We start from the raw sequence: 21,161 nt of genomic DNA, 5'->3' as shown, positions 1-21,161 counted from the left end.
AACCACAGCTACTGTCATTGGCCAATCACCTCACACACCTGTTCTCTCTGGCCAATCTCTATGCATCACTGTGCTCATTGGCTAATCACTTCACAAGCCTGCTCTCATTGGCCAGTTATATTAAACTGCTACTTTCAAGGTCCAATCACTGCTCTCATTGGCCAGTTTTTCTGTACAGCTGGGGCGTGGTCAATGTGTTGCTATGGTTTCCTCAAAATGGTGAGCAATTGGCTTTGATTGGTGGGTGTGTCAGAGGTGTTCACCAATCAGCAGACATGTATACAATTCCCACTGTGTAAAAAAAAGGCCACACACACGATGGTTCCAACTAGAGTCCTTTTTTTAAATGAAAGTCGTATTTAAAACGATTTCATCAGGCATTAAATATTTTTTGAAAAGAACACAGCGAATAGCCTTCTCAGGTACGCTTGCGTAACACAACCGTGTGTTCAACACTCCACTGTTTCCGTTTAAATCAATGCTTCGCCACATCTCGTCAGGGCTGAAGGCAGGTCAACCATAGACAGATCTGATCTGATCTGATTGGCTGAAGGCAGGTCAACCATAGACGGATCTGATCTGATTGGTAATCACTAACACCGCTAGTCTTATTGTCAAATTACCTGCTGCCCTGTTCTGGTGTCGCGTCTGCAGTTTGACTGGAAACACCCTCTTCATGCCCCCCCCCCCCATCGATGCCACAGTTAAGGTGCCAGTCGCCCCCCCCGATGCCCCGATGCCAGTCCTACTGGTGATTATCTGAAAGCCTGAACACGGCGGACACAGCGGCTCAACACTGAGGCGGAGCCGAACTCTAAAGCCCCCCCCCCCCACGCCAGGACTGGACGGCTGGACTGCAGACTGACGTCTACTGAAGGGTTTGATCCCAAGTCCGCTATCTGTTAGACTGACGAGTATTAAAGAGAGTATTTAGTATTAAAGAGAAATGCCTGACTAAAAAAAAGATTCTAACCAACTTCCAAATTAAGCGTGAGAAATAGAGACATTCCCTCGGTTTCATTCATAATTAAAGTGCTTTTAGACAAAATGGGGCATACTTTGGATGTTCACATTTATATCAGATGGAAGTTTCTAAACTCAAGGGTTCCATTGTGTCCCATCAAAACAATGACAGCGTTCGTCTCTCGTGTGACGCTACCTCATCAAGCCGCTCAAAAGAAGCTCAGGACTTTAGACAGGCATGGCGGAGGTCAGGGGTCAGAGAGAGTGCTGATCCAGGAGCATGCAGGTCAGAGGTCGAAGGTCAGAGTGAGTGCTGGTCCAGGAGCATGCAGGTCATGCTAGGGGTGAGACAGACATCATGGCTTAGAGGCTGACGGGGTAGCTGAGGGCAGTCACACAAACACACCTCTCTCTCACACACACACACACACACACACACACCTCTCTCTCTCTCTTTGTCTCTCTCTCACACACACACACACACACACACACACACACACACACACACACACACACACACACACACACACACACAGTCCTGACCACCCAGTCCAACTGTCTCAAACAGATTGCTTCATCTGGGTCACACTTTTACATTTAAAAAAAAAAAAGAAAAAGCTCTCTTTACAGGAGAGCATGAACATTTCATTCCCTATAGAGACATAACATTAAATTAAATACACTTAAATGCCCCCCCACCCCCATGTGAGCAGGGGCAGATGCAGAGCGTGAACAGAGAGGAGGTACAGAGACGAGCTCCGTCAAGGATACGCAACTCATGCAGGGGAGACCAGAGAGCAGCCCGACCTGGGTCGGAACCGAGAGCAGCCCACCCTGGGTCAGACCCGAGCCCATCCTGGGTCAGACCCGAGCCTGAGGAAGCTGTTCCCTGTGGAGGCCTGACACCCCCTCTCTAACCACAGAGTAAGGAGGAGAGAGAGGAACCGGGCTGCAGTAACTGTGATAAATGATTGCCATTTGCAATACGATAGCCATCCATGTTAAAACAGTGCCCCCATCTTTATCAATCAAGTCATTGCCTATTACTTTACAATATAGATTTATTAATTATCTACAGTCCTTTTTATGCATGTGTGTGTGTGTGTGTTTTTGCAATGCATACACCATAGGCTCAATGATGAAAGTGCAGGGAGAGCTCAGCCATGTGAAGGTGTGTGTGAGAGGCTCGGTTCCAGAGAGCCCATGTGAAGGTGTGTGTGTGAGAGGCTCGGTTCCAGAGAGCAGTTGGCTCCAGCCCGATGGCACCCACCAGCACGTCCTCACGCAGCCGGCTGGGATCCGGCTGGGTCAAAGGTCACCCGCAGGTGGTGATCGCCGCCGCCGCCACCAGGCTCGGCTTCCCTCAGAAAGATCCGGAAGGTCCTTGCAGCTCTACCTGGTGAGCTTTGCAGCAGGTTCCTGCAGGAGAGAGAACAGAGAGTGTGTGTGAGCAGACACCTACAGAACAGAGAGTGTGTGAGCACCTACAGAACAGAGAGTGTGAGCAGACACCTACAGAACAGAGTGTGTGAGCAGACACCTACAGAACAGAGAGTGTGTGATCAGACACCTACAGCCGTGCGCAACAAAGCATGCGCCGTAGGCTAGGGTAGCTGCAGCACCTTGGCCCAGTCAGAGATGGCTAGCTAATAATGATGAGCATCTTGGCCCAGTCAGAGGTGGCTAGCTAATAATGTTGAGCATCAAGTCTTGAACAGAACAGCGCTGCTAGGTGAACACCACATCACTTAATGGCATGAGGTTATAAAAAAATAATACACTATCCAGTGCAACAGCCGTGTGGGTTAACCCTAGGCATGAACTATCCATACTTATACCAACCCACCCAATCGTGGCTTCACCCTGCCCTAGTTGATTATGTGTGGGGCTAATGCAGTGTGGCTAATGCAGTGTGGCTAATGCAGTGTGGCTAATGCAGTGTGGCCTCACCTGGGGTTCCCGTGCGTCCTGTTGGGGGGGGTCTTCTGGCTTCCCCTCTGCTGGGGGGGCGGCGGCCTGCTGGAGGCTCCGTGTGACCGGCCACCCACCCTCGGGCGCAGGAGGCGCTCCTCCCTCTTGCCCTGCTGCTGCTGGGGCAGTTTGCCCTCGGCTGCCCGCTTGCCTGCCCCCTCCTTGCCCACCTTCTGCATCTTGGCGGGCGGCCGCTCCACCGGCTCCTCGGCTGGCACTGACTGGGCGGGGTCTTGGCTGGGAGGCGGGATCTGGAGGCTCTTCCTGCCCTTCTTGTTGCCGGGGGCAGCAGCGAGGGGCTGTGTGGCGGGGCGCTTGGCCCGTGCTGTCGTGGCGACGGTGGCCTTGCCCCTGGGCGGCAGGTTGGCGTCGCTCTCCGCAAGCTCAGAGCTGCGTGCCCGCGTTTTGCCCAGAGGCCGGGGGGCGCCGTCGGGCTCCTGCTTCGCCTCCTCGGCCGGACGTCTCCGCAGGCTCATGCTCTTGTCCCGAGCAGCCGAGGCGTCCGCTGCCGCCGCCCCCCCGCCCGGCTTCCTGCCCCGCTTGGGGGCGGGCTTCATGGGGCAGCTGACAGCGATGTGCTTGGACAGGCTGGCGGGGTAGGTGAACTCGCGCCTGCAGTGGGGGCACACGTGTATCTCCGCTGTCCCCGGCTGCTGCTGCTCCTCCTGCTGCTGCGGCGGTGGCTGCGGCACGCCTCCTCTCTTAGCGGCGGAGGCGGAGGCGGAGGAGGAGGAGGAGGAGGAGGAGGAGGAGGCGGAACGGTTCTTCTGGGAGATGGCCTTCTGCAGCAGCTGCTGCTTCTTCTTACTGAGCGCACTCATTCGGGACGCCGGCTCCGCGCTGAAGCTCAGCCGCTTGGGCTGGCCTATCCTGCGGAAGACGCTGTGCACCGTGCTGGCAGTGGTCGCCGCGGAGACCAGGCCGTTCTGGGGCCTGACGGTCTGGCGGAGCGGGATGGGGTTCTTCTTGGGGGTGTAGCGGCGCTTGTCGCTGGCATTGGCGCAGGCCAGGATGTGCTTGTGTAGCTCGGGCATGTTGTCGAAGCTGTTACCGCACTTGGTGCAGCGGATGGCCGTGCTGAAGGTCTGCGGGATGTTGTGGGTGGTGAAGTTGGTTGCCGAGGCGACCGTGCCGGCCGGAGTGCGGTTGTGGTAAGGGAAGGGTGGAGGCTTGAAGCTGGGGTAGTGCTGGTTGATGCCCAGACGCACGTCGGGCCTCTTTGGCTTGCCCGCCTCCGAGGCCATGATCTTGATGGTGGTGTACAGCTCCTCCGTGGGGTCCTCCTGCACCTCCTCCTGGGCCTCCTCCGGGCTGGCCTGCGCCTCCTCTTTGGGCTCCACGGCGGCGTCCGGGAGGAGCGGCTCGGGGGGTGGTTCCGTGGGGCTGGGCTCGGCGGCGGCGCAGGCCGGGTCGGTGTAGTTCTGCAAGCGCAGCTTGCCGCTCTCGAGCACGGTGTGAGCGCAGGGCTGGTCGGGGTGGAGGTCGCGCTGGTGCTGCTGCAGGTTGCAGAGGAAGGCGAACTCCTTGCGGCAGACGGAGCAGACGTAGATACGGCCCACGCCGTGCAGGGCGGAGCGGTGCTCCAGCAGGGCCGCCGCGCTCCCGAACAGCTGCACGCAGAACTCGCACTTGAGCGGCCAGTCCGCCGCGTGCACGCTGATGTGGCGGCTCAGCTCCGTGATGGAGCGGAAGGGCTCCTCGCACACGTTACACACGAAGCTCTTCGCGAACGCCTCGCCGTCCCCGTCCGTGTCTTCCTCCGAGCCGCGCTCCTGAGCGGCGCTCCTGGGCAGGAACTGGTACTCCCCCAGTTCCTCGCTGTCCTCCGGCTCCTGCTTGAGAGGGAAGTGCGCGACAAGGTGTTTTGATGCAGCTTTGGCAGGACTGCGGGACTGTGCTGCTGCCGCTGCTGGGAGCGACTCGCAGGGGTGCTGAGCAGGTTCTCCGCGCTCATGATCTGCTGGTTCTGTCTTCTGTCGGACCGGTTCTTCTAAGGAACTGCTTTGGCTGTCTGAGGACCCGGCTGAACTGTAAGGCAGAGCCTCGCTGGCGTCCCCGTCGTCAGAGGCGGGGGACGCGGCCCGGTGTAGTGTGCCGGGTCTCAGCGAGGGCTCGGTATCACCTGAGCCGTGTGTGTGTGTGTCAGCGGGGCCGGTGAGCTGTGTGTGTGTGGATGCCTCAGCCCCAGCGCTGTCTGGGTCCTCCGTGCGGTCTGCTGTGAGCCGGCTGGGTCTCTGGGCGAGGCTTTGGGAGAGAGGACGGGGTAGGAGGCCGTGGAGTCGTCGTCTGGGGGCTGGGAGAGCGGGGATCTGGAGAGGGGGGGTGGGGAGGGGGTGGTGGGGAGGAGGGCGGGCGGCGGAGAGGAGGAGGGCTGGCGGGGGGAGCAGGGAGAGGAGTGGAGGGTCACGGGGGTCAGGGAGGGGGGCGAGGAGGGGCTAGACTCGGCTGGGAGGTGGTCCGAAGAGGAGTCGGGGCTGCCCGGCGAGGACGTGGCGTCCGGTCTGCTCGTGGCCTCCTCGGCCTCCGGCGCCAGGCCGGCGTAGTCGCTCATCAGCACCTTCTCCAGCATGCTGGTGTTGGGCTTCTTCTTGCGGCCCAGGGGCTGTGTGTGTGCCGGCTGGTTGCCGCGGGCGTCCGACTCCGCGGTGACAGAGCTCTTCCTGCTCATGCTCAGGTCCAGCACCGCCTCCCCCCCCGTGGGCGGCGCCCCCCCACCGCAGCTCCTCCTGCCCACGGGGCCGGACAGGTCCAAGGGCTGCTGGTTGCAGGAGCTGCCCCCACTCCGTGACAAGGGCCAGTCTCTGTGTGCGCGCGTGTGTGTGTGTTTGGCGTCTCCCTCCTCTCTGCCACACACACCCCAGCTGGCCGAGCGGCTGTGGCCCTCCAGCTTGGGCACCTTCAGGACGAAGGGGGGCACGGACTCGGTCCCGGGGGCCTCGGCGGGGGTGGGGGCTGCGCTTAGCGGGGGGGATGTGGGGGGGGAGCTGGTCCTACGCTTGAACCTTCCGGAAGCGCAGGAGAGGGGGCTGACTGAGAGGGGGGGGGCGGCGCGGTGTGTGTGCGTGTCTGCGATGAGTGTGAGCGAGGCCTTCTGGGCGTCCTGAGTCTGCAGCAGCTGCTTAAGCTTGGGGGAGAGATACACACTCTTTTCCTTCTGGAAGGCCAGAGTCTCCACCTGAGGGAACGACGAGGAGGAGGAAGACGACGAGGCAGAGGAGGAAATGCTGTCAGCTTCCATCTTCACCCTGGGCAGGAGGGGCGGAGTGGAGGTCCTGCGCTTCCCCGCGGGCTGGTGAGTGTGTGTGTGTGTGCGTGCGCGAGCGTGTGTGTGGTGCGTGGCCTCGGCGCCGAGCGCCTGACTGATCTGTTCCGGGCTGATGATGACGGCGTCGAGGCCGAAGAGGGCGGAGGAGCTGGAGTTGACCTCGATGACCTCACAGCTGCTGACGGTGGCCGTGGAGACGATCTTGCCGTCGATGTACAGGCTGAGGTTCTCGGAGATGTTGCTGGAGATGTTGGCCATGCCCTCGTCCCGCTCCGCCTCGTCCTCCGAGTCCATGCTGGGCACGTAGACGGGCGGGGGGCTGCTGCCGCCGGGCGACCCCCCCTCCTGCGGCGCCCCCTGCTGACCGCCCCCGGCCTGCGTGGCGTCCGGCAGAAGCATGCCTTTCCTGCGCACGCCCTTGGGCAGCAGGTGGCGCTCGTGGATGCGGCGCTGGTGGCGGCGCATGTTGGTGTGCGTGCCGAACGCCTTGTTGCAGTACTTACACGGGTGCAGCTCCCGCGCCTCGCCGTTCTCGTCCACCATGACCGGCCGCTCCGAGTCGCCCGCCGATGACGGGTCCCTCTTCTGACCGTCGGCGGACAGGATGTGTGCCCCGTTCTGCGTCGCCATGACTATGAGATGGGCGGGGCTGCTGGTGGTGGTGGTGGTGGCGTCGGGGCGCTGGCCGTCCGTCAGGAGCAGTGGGCTGAGCAGCGTGGCGGTACCGGCCAGGGAACCGGGACGCTTCTTCCCCGCGCTCTCGTGGCGACGCTCGTGCCGCCGCCGGCCCACCTGCGAGCCGAAGCTCTTGCCACAGTAGCGGCAGCGGAACGAGAGCGCCTCCTGCTGGTTGCTGCTGGCCAGGCTGTGGATGTGTGTGTGCCGCTCCAGGCCCTGCTTGGTGGCGAAGTGGCGCTCGCAGTGCTGGCAAGGGTACGACTCACCCTGAAGGTCGTCCTCAAGGTCGCCCTCCGGGTCGGGGTCGGGGTCCTGCTGTGGCTTCAGGGCGCAGAACACGCTCTCAGATTCGCCTGCAGGGCTCCCTGGGGTTTCCCCCGCAGGGCTGCAGGGGCCCAGCTGTTCATGTGACACACTGCCCTCTACAGGCAGCCCTGAGCTCGGCTGGGAGGAGGGCAGCTGCTCCTCTCCCTCCTCTTCTTCCTCCTCCTCCTCTCCCTCCTCTTCTTCCCCTCCTCCTCTTCCTCCTGGGGGCCTCTAAGGGTGGGTGAGCTTGGGAGGGGGTCGTGCTCACCTCAGGGAGGGGCTCCGAGCTCTCTGCCCCAGCGAGGGGTGGGGGTCGGGCTGGGCGGGGTGCATACTAACTGTGGTTATGACGGACTCCTGGGAGGGAGGCTTCTCCTTCACGAGCCCAGAGGACAGGGAGGGACTCTCATCCTCATTCAGGCCTGAAAACACACAGGAACAGCAGGTTTAAAGCAGGCGCTCACGAGCAACCGCACACATGTGCTGCCTATCCATTACAGTGCTGCAGGTCTCCCTTCAATCGATTATATATAATATTATATACACACACAACTAAACAATACCAACTACCCTTCATTACAAATTGTTATGAAAAATTGTTTAATTTTGGCAGGAAAAAAGATGTCTGACCAATAACTTTTTCCATGTACTAGTCGCTTTGACTGCTAGGCCAAAAGTGCTCCCTGCACACACACCTTCACTCACGCATGTCTCACACACCTTCAGACTCACGCATGTCTCACACACACCTTCAGACTCACGCATGTCTCACACACACCTTCTTCAGACTCACGCATGTCTCGATCTCTGAGTCTGTCCGGCCCCGTTGACTTGAGGCCACGCAGTCCCACAGCAGCCAGCCTCTCCCGCTCCAAGAGCTTCTTCCTGGCTGCAGGGGGACAGGACACAGCGGTCACACACAGGTGGTCTCACACACACACACACACACAGTGGTCACACACAGCAGGACACAGTGGTCACACACACAGGTGGTCACACACACAATACAGAGGAGCAGCTGAGCTGCTGATGGAGCTGCAGTAAAATGGGTCACAGTGTGCAATGCTCCAGGCAGCTGGGTGAGGACACACACACACACACACACACACACACACACACACACACACACACACACACACACACACACACACACACACACACACACACACACGAAAAAAGTAAACTCCAGCACACACTACATTGAAAACATGCAACTAAATTTACAGCTACGGTCTGAGCACAAAAATGGAATATACCAGGAAACACGGTCAGCAGGGCCTGACATGTTCAACATGGGGGGGTGGGGGGGTGTATGAGTGAGCTTGTGACCTCTGAACTACAGACACTGCTGTAGTTTGTTGGTTTGTTGTCTCTAATGCACGCTCAGTGTCATAATCCCTAATCCTAATCCTACCCCTAGTCTTTCTTTTGGTGGCAGAGTGGTGAGGTTTGTATTACTCAATTCATTTCTGAATTTAGTTCTAATCCTGTTTTGCGTGCCGAATCCACGTTCACACGACACACTTGTAGCCACCTCAATAAGTTTCTTCATTTCAGTGAATAGGACCGCTGTGTTCATGATACACAGCCTCTGGAACCTGCAACACTACACACACACTACCCCCCCCCCACACACACACACACACACACTACATGTGCTCATGATACAGTCTCTGCAAATCTGCAACACTACACACACACACACCAGGGGTTTTCCTGGGTCAAAATGGGTCTTCGGTGCTCAAAAAAAAATATTGCGCGCCGTGCGCGCACAGTCTCTGTGTTACCATGTCACCTTATTAGCTTACATTTTACCATTTCATAAATAATGGAGGATATGCTTCAGGAAATAATTTTGCTTCCACTTTAGATGTATGGTTCAAAGATTATCAAGGTTTACCTCTTTACATATATATGCAAACTACTGAAATGTATATCAATAGAATCTAGAACTAACCAGTGGTCAGAAATGGAACACACAAATTATGAAATTCAAGTTTGTCTATTATTACTATTCATTTTTATTATACAAACCTACATACCATTCTTTTTGTTTTTATTATTAAAACTGTCCACAAATATGTTTAATAGTGTGTTTAACTTTAAGGCTGCGTTGGAAATCAAACCTTTGTCAGCATTTTGAGTGGACATTTCATTTGCATTTGTACAGGTGTATTCGTGCACGTCGGGCTGGCCCTCGCAGCGGAACGACAGTTTACAACCGTACCGGTTTATCAATGATAATATTAATATTATTATATTCGAGATGCAACACAAATCTATCCGCTCTCCTCCGAACGAGCTGAGCTTTCATTGATGAACCAATGCGGTTGTCTGCCTCTCCCGGGGCCCCGCGGTCTACTGGTACTCGAACGGGTAGACAAATCAAATAATAGCCTACACCTGTGTAGGACCTCATAGGAGATATTGTAATACATTGAAAGCCACGAATACTGAAAATGGAATGCTATGCTCAAAATCACCGCCGACTGATGAAGTCAGGATGCATACGCAAGAGCTATCCAAAGACTGGTGGCTGCCTTAATGTACTGTACTTAGCAGTCAACCTCCCTTACTCTGTACGTTTAGATGCTTTACAGGTAGCTGTAAGCCATTAGATGCCTGAAACAACATTTTTGAAGTAAAGTGCCTTGGTTTAAAACAGCTAAAAGCTAGCTACATTAAGTTGCTTGCTCAAATCTCAAATTCAAACCAACGTCTTCTCTAAACTGGCAAGCTTGGAGCAGCCTCTGTTCAATGATTGGCTCAAGAAGTGGGATGCGGATTCCAGGCAGCTGCTGCCTTGAAGTCGACGGTGAAGGCTCAAAACACCATTAAGCTGAATTGCGCCATGAATGACAGCTTCTTTTCTTTTTTTTTTTTTTTTTTTTTTTTTTTTTTTTAAATCGCTGACTTTTTTTTTGCCTTAGGCGCTCGGGATTTGTTGTAGGCGCTCGGGAAAACGGCTTAGGCGCGCGCCCACATTTTCTCTATGCAGGAAAAACCCTGCACACACACACACACACACACACCACTACACACACACACTACATTTGCTCAGGATACACAGTCTCTGCAACCTGTTGAGAGGAAAATTAAGCACACAAGTCACTGGAAACCAGGACCTGCTTGAGCTTCATAAACTCTGAGCTTCCTCTGCACTTCCACTACACACACACACACACACACACACACACACACACCACTACTACACTAGGGCCAATGATTTTCTGTTTAAAAAAACTAAATGTTTCACATTTAGGTGAATACCGTTTTTTTCCGTTTTGGCTCATTTTGTTCACTCTGAGGTAGATTGATGGCTTAAAATTAGTGAATAATATGTGCCACAAGTGACCCAAACCTTCTAAGATTGTTGTTTGCCAGCCATCAACAGAACAGAAGACTAAAAAAAACATTATTTGCCGGTGATTGGGAAGATGAGCGAATTAATGTGACAGGCTGTAGCGGGGGTGTGTTCGTCAACCGTTGAACGGGGGGGGGGGGGGGGGGGGGGGGGGGGTGGCCGGAGCGGAGTTCAACACAGACGTGACATTTTCTCAGTGGTTTGGTTTTTTTAATTAATGTTTGTTCATCCTTGAGATCGTTGTTGTGCTTATTTGAAAGAAATACAGTCTTGCAGGGCAAAAAACTGGGGAATTTGGGCAATTTTGATGCACAAAATTATGTTTCCGTCTGACAGTTGCAATTCCGTTTCAAAGGGTACATTCCGCGAATTCCATCCGTTTTCCGTTATCGCGGAAAATCATTGGCCCTACTACACACACACACACCACTAATACACACTGATCAGTAAATGACAGACGTAAGCCCTGATCAGTAATTCACAGAGACTTAAGCCCTGATCAGTAATTCACAGAGACTTAAGCCCTGATCAGGACCCCTATAAAGCAATAGAGACCAGGCCCGTCTTCAGCTGCCCTGCCAAAGTTCAAGCTCTTCAGGACAAACAATCCACTTCTCTTAGCCAAGCTTTCTGTTGCCTTTTAAATTCACACGTTGGGAAGTGCATCCTAAACTGTGACTTAAGTGTGTATATCCCGAGCTCACTGTGAGTTGTAGTGTATTCAAGTTAAAGCCTTACATGTGTATTAAAGTTAAAGTCTTACATGTATATTAAAGTTAAAGTCTTACATGTGTATTAAAGTTAAAGTCTTACATGTGTATTAAAGTTAGTAGTAGGAGTAGTCAGGGACAGTCCTTATAACATTCTAAATTGTAAATATTAGGCAATTGGCCCCAACAGACTTTCAAATAACAACGTGTTTTAACGTTGTGGAAAATGCCGAGCTACCCGAAATGGCAAAGGCATAACACAGTCGTTTGTAAGGATAGGCGCGCTCTACTTTCAAAATAAAGGCGATTTTGGGTGCGATTGAAAAAGACTATTAACTTAAAGTAGAAATAAACCGCACTCAAGCTTGTCTCATTGCTTATTTATTTTGACCAGTTTATCCACAGACGCGTTTCGGCCTAAGCCATCGTCAGTGTGTATAAAACAGTCGTGGGCACAGACACGAACAAAGTCGTGTTCACAGTCGCGAACACAGTCGCGAACACAGTCGTAAACACAGTCGTAAACACAGTCGTAAACACAGTCGTGATGAGTCGTTATGACAGTCGTTATAACAGTCATGAACACCACCAAGGGCCTTTATGCTGTATGAATGAGGTTTAGCCAGTTTGAGAAGTCTGACATCCAGCTCACACATTACATAACCAGCATGCCCCATTCAAGACAGATCTAAACAAAAACAAAATTTCCCCATAATGCATTTCACTCAGGAAGTGATCTGAACCAGATGAGGGACATAGTTTACACAGAGTTAGCCGCTATCCTCGTTAGCACGACTAGACAAGGTCATCTGAGAGCATCTTCTACAAAGCCTGACTCATGCCCACACACACACAGACACAGACACAGAGGACTGAATCCTGTCATCTGACCAGTATGTTCACAGACACCCTCTGTGTGCGGCCACTGTCCTCACACTCCTCTCTGCTGCTCAAAGCACCGGGGAACACCCCTGACCGTGTCCTCAAGAGAGTCTCCAGACACACACACACACACACACACACTCAGACACACACACACAGACACACACACACACAGTGTGCTGCCACTGTCCTCACACTCCTCTCTGCTGCTCAAAGCACCAGGGAACACCCCTGACCGTGTCCTCAAGAGAGTGACCTAGACACACACACCCACCCACACCCCTGACCATGTCCTCAAGGACACCACACAGCACCACTGAGACTCAGGAGACACACACACACATACGATATCCCCACTGAGGACAAGCCTGAGGTGGGTAACACACACACACACACACACGATATCCCCACTGAGGACAAGCCTGAGGCGGGTAACACACACACATACGATATCCCCACTGAGGACAAGCCTGAGGCGGGTAACACACACACACATACGATATCCCCACTGAGGACAGGCCTGAGGTGGGTAACACACACAACCACTGAGGAAAGAGCGTGAGCAGGCGCGCACACACACACACACCACCACTGAGGACAGAGCCCAGGAGTTTAGCGCAAACACAACCATTGACGACAAGGCTCATACATACACACACACACACACACACACACAAAGATGACAGAGCTCAGGAGGGGGTGTGCACACACTCACGCCCATATCACATTCAACCACATACACCAGACATCACCACAGCAGAAAAGGCTGTCACACACACACACACATTCAGTGCGTCACTAGAAGCAGTTATATCAGTAATAATGCTGTCATAACGCACACTGAAAAAGCCCAGTATGCGCTTCAGGAACTACTTTGGGCCATTTCTTTACCAAGTTAACTTCAAACAGTAAAAACATGAGGTGACCATAAACCGTAATATTCTGACCTTACAGATCAAATCTAGGGCACTACATTAGGCAGTTGATAAAGCCTCCACTCGGTTCCATGGGAAGAGGTCTGTAGAGGGAAGGGTCGGTGCTAAGGAAAGGGTGTGGGGGCTGGCTTGTGCAACACTTACTGCGCACTGATAAACCTGCTGGCTAGCTTACTGGCGTCTTCAGCACTTGGATCGAAGATACATTACTTTCGGTTCACATCCTCGAAAACGACATTAAGTTGGACCTAAACAGGCTCCTAACTTCGTGGTATATGAAAGAAAAGCGCACTGGACACAGCAACTGTCTGAGCATCCGGGTGCTGGGCCTCTCGGGTGGGTGTAACGAGCAAAGTAAAGCTCGAACGGCCAACGCAAAGGTAGCGTTAGTTTAAGAATCCTCCGTATGAAATCGGCCAACCTTTTATCAATTGTCAACCAGGTTAAGTCGGTTAATGTCAGTTTAAAGCGCTGAAGAGACGAAGGTAGCATAACAGGATATCACGTCACGTAACTCACACACAACTGATGGGCTCAGTGCAATATCAAAGGAGAATTCTTACATAAGACTGAACCGACAAATAATTAGCAAGCTAGCTATGCTAGCTAGAGCTATCGCATATTTGGCATGCCAATGGTTGACCTGTGGATGTGGATGCAGCTGCACAGTTGATAGGTCCAGAAGCGCCTTACCTTGCTAACTTGGCTGATAGGTGAAATGGCTAGTTAAGTGATTTGAACTATGATTACTCTTATATCAACAGTGACCTGTTAGATAAGTTGGCCCGCAGCAGCAGTTACCTGTCGATGCAATGAAAAAAAAAAAAATCGATCGTTCACCAACATTAACACTTCTTGCAAAGACGTGTAGAATTAACAACACCAATAGTTCACACTAACTACGAAATGCAATTCTCACCGACTTGAGGGCTCTGTATGACCAGTGGCCATTAAGTACTGGTCAGCAAACAACACTGCAGCCTTAACATTTCAAAATTCACTCGTGTAGAATCGTCTACATGGGCAAAACCAGAGCCCCTAATTACACCTCCGAAATACTTAACCTTAATGCCTACAAAAAGAATCAACTGTCCACGCGGAGACAGGAAAGGTCACTAGTAGCTTGCTACTCTGTACAGAGCTACGTGAATTAGCCCAAGTAACCTAGCTAGCTAGCTAACATTAGACGCGAAACAGTTCTTGCTGCTGTCGAAAGTATCCAGCTCGCTAGCGAGTTAGCTTTACAACTTGAACGGCCTATCTCCGTACGTGAGACAACACAGCTAAGCGTGTTATAACAGTTCGTATATGTTAGCTCACTTATTTAAGGTGGATGCAGTCTCTTATCTCCCAACAGCAACATTGACATGCTTGCCAAAAAGCAGCAAATCAACCTGAACTGTCGGAACTGTAACGTTAGCAATCAGGCGAAAGGCTAGCGAACATAAATTTGGAACTATCTGCTAGTGACCAAGTTTGCCGTTTTACCCACTTCAACCAGTAACGTTAACACCTGTTTAACTTCGAAATGTAAACACTTTGGAGATGAAAGCGTTATGTTATATTATAGACGCCAATTAAAATATCAAAGTTTACCTCTTTTGGCCCTGGGAGAATTTTTCTTGCTTAAACTGCTTGCTCTTTCTTCCTCTAGTGCAGCTGCTATCTCCGGGTTGTCTTCCCCATTGTACCACACAAGCAACTCTTGTCCCGGCCCGATTGGCTAAAAGAAGTAGAGAAGAGGATAAGAGCCAATCAGAATAGATGTTGCTGCAGGATGAGTGGGGCGAAGAGGAAAATGCTCGGGCCTCAATTGAACGTCAAGTCAGAGTCAAACGTGCGAGGCACTCTTAACATTTTCAAAAAGGTTAGCAAGATGTGTGAAGTTGTACATTGGAACAAACATCGCCTTCATTTCACGACCTGTAATTGTTGTCATAATATAACGGTGGGATAAGGCAAAAATAGTGACACTTGACGTCTCTTTTGTGTTGCATAAAATATGGAAAAATAAGAATAAGAACACAATGTGACGTTGAGAAGGGCGACCCAGTAGGCGGCAAGAGTTATCGAATAAAACATTAGTCGAAACCAATTGCTGACTGACCCAAAGAAACTTCGGTGTAAATTAAAATATTCTGATGTGTACATTTAGTTAACGCTCTGAATCATAGCTAAACATAATATACCACAGTTCTAAATTATCCATCCAAATATGAAGTAGGCCTACAGATGTTACAATGTTTACCTGTGGCTTACTCATTTGAACATGCAAATATATACATGGACATTTAGAGACAATGCTTTATCACAAAAGCAGAGCATCAAAGCAGAGTGCAGCACACATATAGTTCCTACATGAAGCCAGTTCACATGTACTACTCTAAGGCGATAGTAATAACTCTGTACCCACCCTCCAGCCAGTGAGGCTCTAGAGCTTTACATGACGTCCCTATTCCGGCTTTTGAATGTAGCTTTGGTAGTGCGGTCTCAGAACATGAGCATGTTTCCAACTTTCCCAAAGGAGCGGCCAGAGGAGTCCCCTCCAGCAGAGGTCCACTGCAGACCTACCCCTCCAGCAGAGGTCCACTGCACAGACCTACCCCTCCAGCAGAGGTCCACTGCACAGACCTACCCCTCCAGCAGAGGTCCACTGCACAGACCTACCCGGAGCACCTTGTAGTAAATGGCCCTATTGATCTCCAGGGGGAACAGGTTCTGCTCCTGGGCGGAGCGAGCCCAGTTTACGTAGCGCAGCCAGTTCCCCTTCAGGGGGTCTGTGGCGTCCACACACATCCAGCCACGCGCAGGGAAGTACACCTGCGAGAGGGGGAGGGGGGACACATGAGGTAAGATGGGTACACAAACACACATTGGGAGGGGGAGGGGGGGGGGCGGACACATGAGGTAAGATGGGTACACAAACACACATTTAGACATCTGGAAGCATGAGAGTAATAGGTACAGAGCAGTGGAAAAATTCTCAGGGGGGACAATTTTTTGGGATAATGATTAAGGCGACCCATTCAGTAGGTACATTAAGTTAGCTGATTAACTCATACAGCAATACCTTTTTGTCCACTATTGGCAGCACACAACAGTAATATGTCCCCTCTTGCTACATAGCTAGAGTAGCAAGTTACAGGTGGAAAGCTATGGAAGAAAGTTGCATCCAGGAGCCTTCATAAGCAAACATGTTATCAAACAAATTATCCCACTTTTTCATTATCCACGTGTCTCAAATGTTGTATGATGTAACATAGCTTAACAGGACACATGATGTCCAGTAACATCATAAAGAAGGGGTAACATACTGTAAGTCAAAACCAACCATATTTATTGACTGATCTTGAAAGTATTGGCTTACAAAAGCAAACTAAGTCATCACATAAAAAATTATTCAGTGTTAGTGCAAGAAGCGAACTGTGAAACACACTGTGAAACCTATGAAAAGTGACAGTGGTATATGAAATACAGACCGCGTTAGCTACTTCACGACCGTGATTTTCTTTCGTTCCAATTCTTGGATGTAGGATTTCCCTCCCTTTGTAGAAACCTGTTGAATGGATACATTTGGTCTAGGAAGTCCTAATTGTTTTGTTGTCAATTTATCTTCATTAGTACGCCGACTAAAAAGGAGTTTCTGTCAAAGAGCGAATCGAGTTATTGAACAGGGCAGCCATCTTGACAGAATATGCCCCCGTCGAAGCTGTATGACGTTCGTATAGGCTTTTACGTCCACTACTTATGACAAGACATGGAGGGGCGAGCCCTCCCGGAAGACATAGAGAATGCAATGAGAGCTCTGTTTTGTGAAAAAAATGGATTTAACATGGGAGTCAATGGGAGAGGTCTGGGGCGATTTTCATTTCGCCCCAAATCGCCCCAGAAGGGGCGGGGCCATTTGAAGCACGACTTTAGGCTGACTGAACGACTGTTACCTGATTCGACAATGACATACAGAGGCAGATCAGACGGTCTAGTGGTAGAATCCGACAGAAAAAAAATTATTACATTTAAATGTACATGTCATTTACGCGACTTACAAGGATATTGCGTTTATACATCAGGAGGTTTTTTTTTTTTTTTTTTTCCTAGGCAGTGCGTCGCCCCAATCGCCCTTATGGACAAGCCGCCCCTGGTACAGAGACATTTAAACACACCACAATAACAGTGATAGGCACACAGACGTTTAAGTACACCACAATAACGTAGTGATGGGCACAGAGTTTTTCTAAATACCTGAGTCCCATACTACAGTTTAGCATACTCCAACTCTACCTGAGTAACATACTACAGTTTAGCATACTCCAACTCTACCTGACTACCTGAGTAGTTTAAACAAGTCCACTGAGTGCTGGTGTTTGAACAGATCCAGACCACAATGACGGCCCTGAATGTGGTCTGGCAGGGACTGGCTACCTGTCCCAGGGTGTCACGTATCCTAGCCACAGGCCATTGGTCAGTATCCTAGTCACAGGCCATTGGTCAGTATCCTAGTCACAGGCCACTGGTCACAGGCCATTGGTCAGTATCCTAGTCACAGGCCATTGGTCAGTATCCTGGTCACAGGCCATTGGTCAGTATCCTAGTCACAGGCCATTGGTCAGTATCCTAGTCACAGGCCATTGGTCACAGGTCATTGGTCAGTATTCTAGTCACAGGCCACTGGTCACAGGCCATTGGTCAGTATCCTAGTCACAGGCCACTGGTCACAGGCCATTGGTCAGTATCCTAGTCACAGGCCACTGGTCACAGGCCATTGGTCAGCTACTCACCTCCCACATGTAGACGTTACTGGTCAGCTACTCACCTCCCACATGTAGACGTTACTGGTCACCTGGGACCTCTTCTTCTTGTCGCCCATAAAGGGCCCGAAACGCTTGCCTCTGGGGAGGGCCTGCGCTGCCCACACACCTGGGGGGTAATAAGGGTTAAGAGGAAGTGAGAGTAAGAGAAGGTGTGTTGCAGCTAAAGAGTAGCGAATGCTGCTGCTCTGACAGCCGATCCAGTACACCAATGCTGCTCTGACAGCCAATCCAGTACACCAATGCTGCTCTGACAGCCAATCCAGTGCACCAATGCTGCTCTGACAGCCAATCCAGTACAGTAATGCTGCTCTGACAGCCAATCCAGTAGGGTTATACTGCTGCTCTGACAGCCAATCCAGTACACCAATGCTGCTGCTCTGACAGCCAATCCAGTACACCAATGCTGCTGCTCTGACAGCCAATCCAGTACACCAATGCTGCTCTGACAGCCAATCCAGTACACCAATGCTGCTCTGACAGCCAATCCAGTAGAGTTATACTGCTGCTCTGACAGCCAATCCAGTACACCAATGCTGTTCTGACAGCCAATCCAGTACACCAATGCTGCTCTGACAGCCAATCCAGTACAGTAATACTGAGCCATTTTCAAAATGGCACTTCAGAATTCAATCCAGCCTGTTAAAAACACACAGACAGACAGACAGACAGAAAGACAGACAGACAGACGCTCTTCCCATTCAAGAAGGGGTATTGTAAAGCTTATAATGTGCAGCAGGGACTTTAAGAAACAACCAAAGGAAAGATGAAACTACCTCTTTGGGGTAACATGCTTAAGAGACAGATGAAACTACCTCTTTGTGGTAATATGATTAAGAGACAGTTCCACTTAAGGGGGGAAACCTGGAAAAAAGGGAAGGGTGTGTGTGTGAGAGAGAGTGTGTGTGTGCGCATGTGTGTGATTAGAAGGGATTTTGACAAGCGTGCATGAATTCATGAGGACTCACTATATTAAACACGCAACACACGCAACACACGCAACACACAACACACGTGTCCAAAGAGGCTCCATCATGGCTTCCTTGCAAGACACGCAACACACGCAACACATACAACACACGCAACACACACAATGCACGAAACACACACAACGCCTTCAGCTCCAGTTCATTTGAGCTTTAACCAGGAGTGCTTCAGGAGATGCGTCCACAGCTAACCTCTGTGAAAGTGTGTCTCGCTCGAGTACAGAGCCAGAGCCCCAGGACTGAGGAGGACAGGCTGAACCATGAGCTGATGTGGGGTTAGGGGTCAGGGGTTAGGGTGAGCTGATGTGGGGTTAGGGGTTAGGGTGAGCTGATGTGGGGTTAGGGGTTAGGGTGAGCTGATGTGGGGTTAGGGGTTAGGGTGAGCTGATGTGGGGTCAGGGGTCAGGGTGAGCTGATGTGGGGTCAGGGTGAGCTGATGTGGGGACTGAATGTAACGTTGCGTCTGCATCCCCAGATAAACATACTAGGAGCTTTTCAACTCCACCCACAATGCATTTCACCTCGCTCACCCAGGCAGCCCTTTGATGTGATAAAATAATCAGGCAGTCAACCCAACGCCTACATCTGAAACAGCCGTCACAGTCAACCCAACGCCTACATCTGAAACAGCCGTCACAGTCAACCCAACGCCTACATCTGAAACAGCCGTCACAGTCAACCCAACGCCTACATCTGAAACAGCCTTCACAGTCAACCCAACGCCTACATCTGAAACAGCCGTCACAGTCAACCCAACGCCTACATCTGAAACAGCCGTCACAGTCAACCCAACGCCTACATCTGAAACAGCCTTCACAGTCAACCCAACGCCTACATCTGAAACAGCCGTCACAGTCAACCCAACGCCTACATCTGAAACAGCCTTCATAGTCAACCCAACACCTACATCTGAAACAGCCTTCACAGTCAACCCAACATCTGAAACAGCCTTCACAGTCAACCCAACGCCTACATCTGAAACAGCCGTCACAGTCAACCCAACATCTGTAACAGCCTTCAGTCAACCCAACGCCTACATCTGACACAGCCGTCACAGTCAACCCAACGCCTACATCTGAAAGAGCCTTCAGTCAACCCAACGCCTACATCTGACACAGCCGTCACAGTCAACCCAACGCCTACATCTGAAAGAGCCTTCAGTCAACCCAATGCCTACATCTGAAAGAGCTTCACTTCTCAGCAAACAGGAACTACCGTCAACACACACTCACCCACAGGTACTTAATCTGCTGAGGAGGAAATCATTTTTTTAATGCACATATCATTGAGTAGATCATTTCTGCATTTATAAACTATTATACTTCTACTAATAATAATACTACTATAATAATAGTATTACTATAGCAATAATAACATTAGGTACTGTAATACTACTATACTATAACAGTAATAACATTAGCTACTGTAATACTAGTATTACTATAACAATAATAACATTAGGTTTATTTATTGTTAATATTAGCAGTAGTAGTAGTAGTAGTAGTAGTAGTAGTGGTGTGAAACTGTCATCACTCACCTATGCGGTTTGGATTGACAGCGGACCGCCTGAGCCTCATGTCATCTGGGAGTCCTTTCCAGACGTGGGGGGGGACGTCCTCCAGGGTCTCCGATACCCCCTCACTGACAGACAACCCTCCAGATACCACCGTCACAGCCATGCCTGCCAGGGATCAAACACCTGCTCACACACACACACACACACACACACACAGCTCTCTCACACACACACACACACAGCTCTCACAGAAGCCAAATCCACAAACCTTTGTCCCCCGTGAACTGGTGTGCCAGTGCCGTACATATGACTCCCATTCTACACACCAGGTGTGCTAAAGGCTACATATGACTCCCACTCTACACATCAGGTGTGCTAAAGGCTACATATGACTCCCACTCTACACATCAGGTGTGCTAAAGGCTACATATGACTCCCATATGACTCCTATTCTACACACCAGGTGTGCTAAAGGCTACATATGACTCCCACTCTACACATCAGGTGTGCATGAGCGGTACATTAGGGCGGGGCACTCACCTGTCACTCATCCGTCTCTGTCCAGACTCCACCCCCTGGGTACCGCTTCAACAGCCGGCCGGGCTCACATGGGATCTGGGAAACAACACACTTTACCGTCTCAGGCACACACACACACACACACACACACACACACACACACACTTCACCATTTCAGACAGCACACACACAACACACACACACACCACACACACACACTTCACATTTCAGCCACACATAGCACAAAAAAAACACACC

General features: G+C 51.3%; 2 protein-coding genes across 2 annotated transcripts in view; both read right to left on the bottom strand.

Moving 5' to 3' along the window:
- Positions 1–1,462: 1,462 nt before the first annotated feature.
- prdm2b (PR domain containing 2, with ZNF domain b) overlaps positions 1,463–21,161 on the bottom strand; it is a 40,358-nt gene continuing 20,659 nt past the window's right edge. Inside the window, 9 exon segments of the mRNA XM_031567174.2 lie at positions 1,463–2,382; positions 2,914–5,267; positions 5,270–7,384; positions 7,523–7,605; positions 7,962–8,072; positions 14,671–14,797; positions 15,742–15,894; positions 17,888–17,991; positions 20,406–20,509. Of these exon segments, the coding sequence (XP_031423034.2) occupies positions 2,244–2,382; positions 2,914–5,267; positions 5,270–7,384; positions 7,523–7,605; positions 7,962–8,072; positions 14,671–14,797; positions 15,742–15,894; positions 17,888–17,991; positions 20,406–20,509 (5,290 nt within the window). The 3' untranslated portion in view covers positions 1,463–2,243.
- On the bottom strand, positions 7,496–21,042 carry LOC122132915 (PR domain zinc finger protein 2-like). Its single transcript, XM_042707839.1, has 7 exons — positions 20,925–21,042; positions 20,406–20,567; positions 17,888–17,991; positions 15,742–15,894; positions 14,671–14,797; positions 7,933–8,072; positions 7,496–7,605 (listed from the first exon to the last, which is right to left on the bottom strand). Exons 2-7 carry the CDS (start codon positions 20,545–20,547, stop codon positions 7,600–7,602), a joined length of 672 nt encoding a protein of 223 aa, XP_042563773.1. The 5' UTR covers positions 20,548–20,567; positions 20,925–21,042; the 3' UTR covers positions 7,496–7,599.

Source organism: Clupea harengus, chromosome 5, assembly GCF_900700415.2.
Source record: "Clupea harengus chromosome 5, Ch_v2.0.2, whole genome shotgun sequence".
Taxonomy (NCBI): domain Eukaryota; kingdom Metazoa; phylum Chordata; class Actinopteri; order Clupeiformes; family Clupeidae; genus Clupea; species Clupea harengus.
The sequence above is the reverse complement of the archived record's forward strand: the minus strand, read 5'-3'. Positions and strand labels throughout refer to the sequence as shown.

Coding starts and splice junctions, on each gene's coding strand:
- LOC122132915 (XM_042707839.1), bottom strand. CDS start 20,547: ATGGCTGTGACGGTGGTATCTGGAGGGTTGTCTGTCAGTGAGGGGGTA. Junction 15,895..17,887: donor GTAACGTCTACATGTGGGAG/GTGAGTAGCTGA, acceptor CCCCTCTCGCAG/GTGTACTTCCCTGCGCGTGG. Junction 8,073..14,670: donor TTCTCCCAGGGCCAAAAGAG/GTAAACTTTGAT, acceptor GTCCCCCTGCAG/CCAGGAAGAAGCTCTTGGAG.